Here is a 7,911-nt window from a genome sequence, read left to right as displayed (position 1 = left end):
TACTACGCATACATACACTGCGGTATGGTAGATACTACCTAAAACATACAAAATAAAAATGGATGTAACTACACCCGATAGTAGGAAAAATTTATCCTATATATATAATATTATATATAATATATATTATTATATATAATATATATACTATTATATATAATATTATATAGGGCTGGACTATTCTATATAGACACAGCTACAGCTTCCCGAATCCAGCCCACCAGCTCGAACCGGCCCGATAGAAAAGGAAAAGAAAAATCCATCCCGCACAACCCACTAACCCCCCTCCCCGCAAACCACCTACTTTCCCGATACCATCTCGCCGCCGCCCCATGCCCCGCCGCCGTGCGCCACCACCCCTCGCCCCACCGCCGCGCGCCACCACCCCTTGCGCCGCCGCCGCGCGCCACCATCCCTCGCCCCGCGGCCGCGCGCCACCACTCCTCGGCCCCCCGCCGGGAGCCACCATCCCTCGCCCTGTCGCCGCACGCCGGTAGCCCCCGCCCCATGGCGAACCGCGCCTCAACCACCGACGACCTCCGCGTGAAGATTTCCTCGGCGAGATCCGACGTATGCTTCTTCTGCGGGGTAGGAGGCGGAGGACGCAGCGGTGACTCCCACGCTAGGGATGCAGAGGACACGCACGGCGCGCGACGCAAGATGGTGGTCATGGGTGGTGATGCGCCTGTGCGCCGCCCCATCCACGGCTGACCGCCGCTCGAAGCTGCCCCTGCACGCCGCCGACTCATCCAGGCACTGGCCCCTGCTTCCTCCCATGTGGCCTTCTTCCTCTGTCCACTACTGGCTCGTCGGCAGTTCTTCGTCGCCAACACCCGAAGGTTTGTGTTTCGTCATCTCATCCCCACATCTCCCGTACAATTGGTGCTCGCTTGACAGTTCATAGACAAAAATTTGAGCGGTGGTCTCTAGATATTCTCCTGATATATGTCTAAACAGGACCAAATTTTGCATGTTTTCTGCTTGTATGTATGTGGTTGAACTATTTAGCTTTTGAGCGAAGTTCAAACTTTCTATGTGTGAAGGTTCAATCAATTTCATCTTCGTAGCTATGAGGTTGAGCCAATTTTCTCGGCTACTGAAACCGATCATTTGACAGAGAATTCAAAAGAAACAGCATATATGAGGATACGTGAAGTTTAAAAGTTCTGGTTCAGGGAAGTAGACATCCTGCAGTTTTTGGGAATTAGTAGTTCACCTTTGCTACGTGTAGCAAGTTCTCTGGTTGCAAAAATTAATTCACTTTGCAAAAACTCTGCAGGTTAACAATTTCTTTTGTTTGTTGTAGATGGAGATGTGTGTATGTATACATGTGTTCTGGAGATAGGAGAACTTATCTGGTGGTGTGTGCGTGCTGCTGCATCCTCTTCCGGCCGCTCTAATGCACACCCTCAGTACAACTTCTGTATGCTCTCGTGTTCACAAATCTTGTAGTACTTTTTTTTCATAAAAATCTTGTAGTACTATGTAAAGAAAGTGTGGCCAACACATAGTTTAGGTGTCGCGGTAGTACTCACTGTTGATGGTGGCCTTCTTTTGTGCCGCTACTACTTTGCCACCTAGAGTAGTACTGCTATTAATCATGTTGAATTGTTGATAAAACCTCGCGAACAGTACATCTATTTGATTAACGGTTCTGTAGGGAGAAAAAGTTCACCAATATACAATCTCTAAGCTCAATATACCAAACTTTTTGTTTAGTAGTTGGCACTGCTCAAGTTTATTTCTTGATGTACACATGATGTCCAAATTCTTCTTTCAGTTCGGTTCAATTTACAAATTTCATTCAGTTCGGCGAGGTGGAGATTGGGGCGCAGTGGGGTGTGGCCTTGCGTGTGGAGACGGCCCGCCGCAACGTCACCGGCCGGATCCCGCTCTTCAGTGTATGTTTTGTATGCTTTTCAGTTCACCTAATTAACAACTGCAAGTCCAATTTCCTCCTTGTTTCCATGTTCTTCCTGTAGCACAACAGGTGTTATGCCTATATGGATCAAAAGAAGCACATGTTCTTTTCTATTCTTGCAAATGAACCTCCACTTCTGTTCTGTTTGAACTTACTTGGCATAAAAATTAGTATTTGTTCTACTGTAAAAAAACATAAAAGGAAATGTCTTGGTGCATGATCGAAGGTGCATCTGGAAGTATCCCCATGTCAATTGCAAAGGTTTCCAGGATGTGACATCCATACTTTTGCTTATGAACTAATGATGTATTAGTGCATAAACTGATGTAGCACATATGTTGTTTCTTTCCAGGCTACTCTAGATTAGAACAAGTTAAAAGTACTTAGTTTCTCAATAGTCTGGTCCTCACCAGATGTTATGTACTCCCTCCGTCCGAAAAAGCTTGTCCCAAGCTTGTTCATCCAATGAATGTATCTAGCACTAACTTGGTGCTAAATACATCCATTTGAGGGACAAGCTTTTTCGGACGAAGGGAGTAGCACACATCTTTTTAATACAACCGTTTTAAAAGTTTATTTTTGAACTTCTCCCAATTAATATACATGAACTTGATTATCTTTCTAACATGTACTTATACCAGCTTCATTAGATTTTGTGTTAGTGCTTGTAACACAATCGGTTCAGATCTCGATAGACCACAAGTTCAAGTTCACTAGTATTTGTAAGTGCTGGTAGCAGTACTAGTATTTACAAATTTGTAACCTAAGAACTAGGCTTGCATCTTGTTACTTCTATGGAAGCACTGACCTCGTAATTTTATTGGACCAACCACTAACATAAGAATTAGACATGGTGTTCAGTGTATTCTCTCAATCTTGGTTGTTCTTGCAGTGCTTATAAGCTTGACATCTTTGATGAATCCAGCCCGAACTGAAGCATGTCGGCAAGCCGGGCGGTGCGCCAACCACTGTTGTCTGTCTACCTCCTTCCCCGGTGAGCCCATGCTCTTCTGCTCTTGACGCTTGAGCCGCCTGCAATTATTTTCTCTGTTCGAAAATTCCCAAAGCATCAGTACTTTGTATCAGGATACACCATGTTATTTCTGCAAATTTCCATTATGCTTGTATGCCCAAAATATGTACTTACTGCTTTTGATTTGTTGTAGTGCAGAGAAGTTATCCTGTTGCGGGCTGACCTGGAGGCTCCCTTCTCCACGTCGACACAATTGCAGACCACGCAAGCTTTCTCAAGGAGCTCGTGTCCAATGATACTGAAAGGGAAAATGGAGTGAAAGTGCTACTGCTCCAGTTTTGAACTTCTTATTCAGTCATGCTATTACTGAGTGAAAAATGGAGTCAAAAGTGTATTGCAATTGATCTCTCTTAGACCCTGGCAATCCTCTATTTATCCTTTGTTTGCTTGTCTTTTGGTCTGTAATTCAAGAACTTTGACCTTCGTAATTCGGTTTTTGGTTAATTTATTATGCCCTGTACAAACCTTTAAATCTGAAGAGGCTTCTAATAGCAAAAAAATGTGCAGCCGGTGTGGTCTATATGTCAATTCATGTATGAAAATGTGCATTCGGTGTGGTGTATATGTTATTCGTGTACATGTATTATATGTGTGAAAAAATTTCTGTATTTGATGAGATGATTGCTACTTCTTTAAATAAGGTATACATGACAGCTTGATGTGCGTGCAAGAATAGAAAAATGGTTTGAATCAAAAATAATGATCAGTACGAATTAATAACAAATGATCAGTTTGAAAAATAAAAGATGGTTAGCTTTTGGTATTCTGTGACGTTGACGTCCAAGAAAACGGCCGGGACAAGGAGACCAGTCCAAACAACTCAAAAAAAAAGATCAGTCCAACAGGCGCATCGAGGCTTGATCGAGCTGTCAAGAATGCAGCATGATCTTTAAATAAGGTCCACCTCATGTTCCAAGCAAATGATCTTATCGTCTGCATATTGCAGAACAGCAACCCCGTTAGGTTCTGACATATATTGGGAGAGGAGCTTACAAAGGAGGTGTTGGACCCAATAAATAATAAGATACCGACTGGATGGAATTCCAGTAATATTGTTTTGATACCCAAGGTTGAGTGTCCATATGTAATATCTCAGTACAGGCCTATCAACCTTTGTAATGTAGTTTATAAGATTATTGCGAAGATGATTGCTAATAGGCTAAAGAGGATCCTACCAGAGATTATTTATCCTACACAGAGTGCATTTGTTTCAGGTAGGTCGATCACCGACAACGTACCGGTTGCCTATGAGTGTTTCCACACACTGAAGAAGAAGACACATGGAAACTCTCGGTTTTGTGCAGTAAAGCTTGATATGAATAAAGCTTATGATAGAAGTGGAATGTGGTTTCTTGGAGAGGATGATGGGGAGAATGGGCTTTAATGAGCAATGGATTCGATTGATAATGGAATGTGTTTCTTCTGTCAGTTATAGTGTCTGTTTTAATGACACACAGACAGAAGAATTTAGTCCCACCAGGGGACTCAGGCAGGGGGACCCCCTCTCCCTTACCTGTTTTTGTTATGCTCAGAAGGGCTCTCTAGTATGCTAGCACATGAGGAGGAGGTGGGACACCTGGAGGGAATTATAGTTTGTAGAAGTGCCCCCACTATCTCACACCTTCTTTTTGCAGATGACTCTCTAATCTTAATGAAGGCCAATATGCAAAGTGCTAACACTTTAAAAAGAGTTTTGGATACTTATTGTGGGAGCTCGGGTCAGATGGTAAGCAATGCCAAATCTAGTATATTTTTCAGCCCAAATACTCCAGTTGGCACAAGAGAGGATGTTTGTGGGGAACTACATATTGTAACTGAAGCCCTCCCAGATAAGTATTTGGGGCTGCCGACTATAGTTGGTGTTGATAGAAGTATTGTTTTCAGCACCTTGTTGATCGAGTTTGTCAGCGTCTCAAAGGGTGGAAGGAAAAATTCCTTTCGGTGCAGGGCAAGGAAATCTTATTAAAGTCAGTGGCCCAAGCAATTCCATCTTATGCAATGTCAGTATTTAAACTCCCTAAAGGAATTTGCAAAACAATCACTGATGAATTAGCTGGTTTTTGGTAGGGTGATGGTGAGGAGAAGAAAAAGATGCATTGGTTTGCATGATGGAAATTGTGTGTACCGAAGAAGAAAGGGGGCTTGGGATTTAGAGACCTTCACGGTTTTAACCTTGCTATGTTAGCAAAACAGTGTTGGCGACTAATCCAGAACCCGGACTCTCTATGTGCATGTGTTTTGAGCGCAAAGTATTATCCCGATGGAAACATCTTGCAAGCTGGACCAAAGAATGGGTCGTCATTTACTTGGCAGAGCATAGTTGCAGGTATTCAAACTTTCCAGAGGGGGTGCATTTGGCGTGTAGGTACAAGAGCACAAATTGATATATGGCGGGATCCTTGGATCCCTTCGAATCCTTCAAGGAAGGTAATCACCCCTAGAGGTGCAACGATGCTCAGATTTGTGGAAGAGCTTATTGATCCACACATTGGACAGTGGGATGAAGTGCTAATCAGAGATGTATTCTCTCCTGTTGATGCTCATAGGATCCTTCAAATACCTTTGAATGTGCAGATTATGGAGGATTTTATTGCTTGGAACTACACGCGATCGGGAACCTTTTCGGTAAGATTGGCATATCACAGGGAGTTCGAGCACCAATATGGGCGGCGTCTTAGAAGAACAGATGGACAAGGAAATATACAAATGAATACCATATGGAAGGAAGTGTGGAATCTAAAACTCCCAGGAAAAATTAAGCACTTTATTTGGAAGGCGTTGAATGGCTCATTGCCTTGTTTTGGAGTACTGGCTAATAGGCATATTTCCGGTAGTGCCCCAATGTCCTTTTTGTTCCATTGGGCTGGAAGATATCCACCGTTGTTTGTTTATGTGCAAACGGGCGAAGGAAGTCTGGACTGAATTGGGTTTGCTGGAAATCATCTCGGATGCGGTTGGGCAGGATCGCTCAGGTTCAATTACAGTCGAAGTTTTTAGTCGGATTAAAACGGCCAGGGAGGATCTACCCACTGCAGAATTTATTATGGTGGCTGCTTGGTACTTGTGGTGGCAGCGCCGCCAACACGTGAAGGGCGAAGCGATCCAAACTGCGGACAGAGCTGCTACATCGATCAGAGTTTTAGCTACAAATTTCATTTGAGCATACACGAACAAGCAACCTGATAGAAAGCCATGATCACATGTGGAAGCGTTCGCTCAGCGACGTGATTAAAATCAATGTCGATGCGGCCTTCCAAGCTGAAACTTTGTCAGGAGCAACAGGTGCGATCGCCACGACAGTCGAGGGAAGTTGATCGCTGCAGCAACTTGGCACATCCCTTAGGTTAGCACTGTTGACTCGGTAGAGATAACGGCAATCCGTAATGGCCTATTCTTAGCGGGGAAGATCGGATGCAATAAGATCCTAATTGAATCAGACAACAGCTTTGTGGTTGAATCATTACAAAATCCGGATGCTCATGCTGGACTTGATGCGGTTATGGTGTCAGAATGTAAGCAGCCAACTCTGGATTTTGCTAGTGTTGAATACTCACATTGCTTCCGCGAGGCGAATGAGGTGGCACACAGATTAGCGCAAAAATCCTTGAGTGATAAATCTTCTATTTTCTGGGAATCGTTTATCCCTGACTTTATTACTCACTCCATTGTAAATGACTTGGCTATTATTCGAGGAATAAAGTCTTATTGATTCAAAAAAAATAAAAGAAAAAGAAATGTCAGTGTGCCGCCCACCCGTCCCCATGCCTCTCCGCCGCAGGTCGTGCCGTGCCGGCTTGCCATCGACCACCGTTGTCGCTCAGCCCTGCAGTGCTTCAACGATCACCACACGCAGCTTCCTTCTATCGTTGTCCTTGCCATGCTCTCCTGCATTTTGGCATTGTAAAAACACAGCAAGTTAACAATTAAAAAAGTTGTAAGTTCAACACGACGTCCCAGATAAGTTTGACAAAAACGCTCAAACAAAATGAAAGCCAATGAAAATTCAAATGGTAAAAGTTCAAGTCGCAAAACGAGAGAAGTCCAAAACATCGTTGCAAGAAAATTGAGTTAAAAAAACACACTGAATTTTTTTTCTGTTGAAAAAATATCATTCAATTCAGCGATATAAACCATGCAAGTTCGGGGACTATGATACCCAAAAACAGAGTAAAGTCTAGTATGTGAAAACATGCTCAGTACAAACCCATACGAACATCAGTGCAAGTACTCTTTTTTTGGAACCGTTCAAAATTACTCTAAAAAATACCTCAGTACAAATGTATACATAGATCAATACGACTACTATGTTTTCCAGACATGACTAAGTTTTGTACTTTTGATAGCTTTCCAAGGGTATACTATTTGCCTCATTTCGACAAACTATTAAAAAAATCGTGTTCGAAATCAATTTTCATCATATTCGAATTTGAATTTAAACTGTAAGGAATTAGAAAAAACTTCATATACGCAAATGTTGCGCAATTTCCATAGCTTTCCAACGTCGTATCATTTGTGCCAATCCGACAAACCGTTTGCAAAAATTCTTTTCGCCCAATTTTACCATTTTCAAATTACTTTTAAATCATACAAAAATTGAAAAAACATTCTATATATGGAAGATGCAGATTTCTGTATATTCGGTCTATTTTTCTATGATGAAGGCACACACTAGTAGAAAACGGACCTAATATGAGACACATTAGTGTCGGTTTGGTTTCGAGTCGGCACTAATGTGTCCATTAGTGCCGGTTCCAACGGCTAGCCGGCCGTCCTCATTAGTACCGGTTCGTGGCGAACCTTTAGTACCGGTTCGTGCCACGAACCGGTACTAAAGAGGGTGGTGGCAGGGTGTTGTCAGTCTGGGGCCCGTCCAGCACCTTTAGTACCGGCTCGTGGCACGAACCGGTACTAAAGGTCGACGTACATAAACCCTTCGTCCACCCGAGCCACTCTGTTA

General features: G+C 43.1%; 1 protein-coding gene across 4 annotated transcripts; it reads left to right on the top strand.

The window, feature by feature from the left end:
- The first annotated feature begins 302 nt into the window (after positions 1 to 302).
- Positions 303 to 3,516, top strand: LOC119310361. 4 transcript variants are annotated; one of them, XR_005150686.1, is made up of 5 exons: positions 303 to 839; positions 1,044 to 1,423; positions 1,781 to 1,901; positions 2,814 to 2,915; positions 3,088 to 3,516. XR_005150686.1 is itself a non-coding variant. In XM_037586137.1 (5 exons), the coding sequence occupies exons 1-4, from the start codon at positions 629 to 631 to the stop codon at positions 2,854 to 2,856; spliced, it is 492 nt and encodes a 163-aa protein (XP_037442034.1). In that variant the 5' UTR covers positions 350 to 628; the 3' UTR covers positions 2,857 to 2,915; positions 3,093 to 3,516. The 4 variants fall into 4 exon arrangements, 2 of the variants coding, with proteins under 2 accessions (XP_037442034.1, XP_037442033.1); XR_005150687.1 differs by having other exon boundaries at positions 308 to 839; positions 1,118 to 1,423; XM_037586137.1 differs by having other exon boundaries at positions 350 to 839; positions 1,307 to 1,423; positions 3,093 to 3,516.
- Positions 3,517 to 7,911: the final 4,395 nt, after the last annotated feature.

The sequence above is a fragment of the Triticum dicoccoides genome, chromosome 5B (genome assembly GCF_002162155.2).
Source record: "Triticum dicoccoides isolate Atlit2015 ecotype Zavitan chromosome 5B, WEW_v2.0, whole genome shotgun sequence".
Lineage (NCBI taxonomy): Eukaryota > Viridiplantae > Streptophyta > Magnoliopsida > Poales > Poaceae > Triticum > Triticum dicoccoides.
This window is presented reverse-complemented; position numbering and strand designations above follow the sequence as displayed.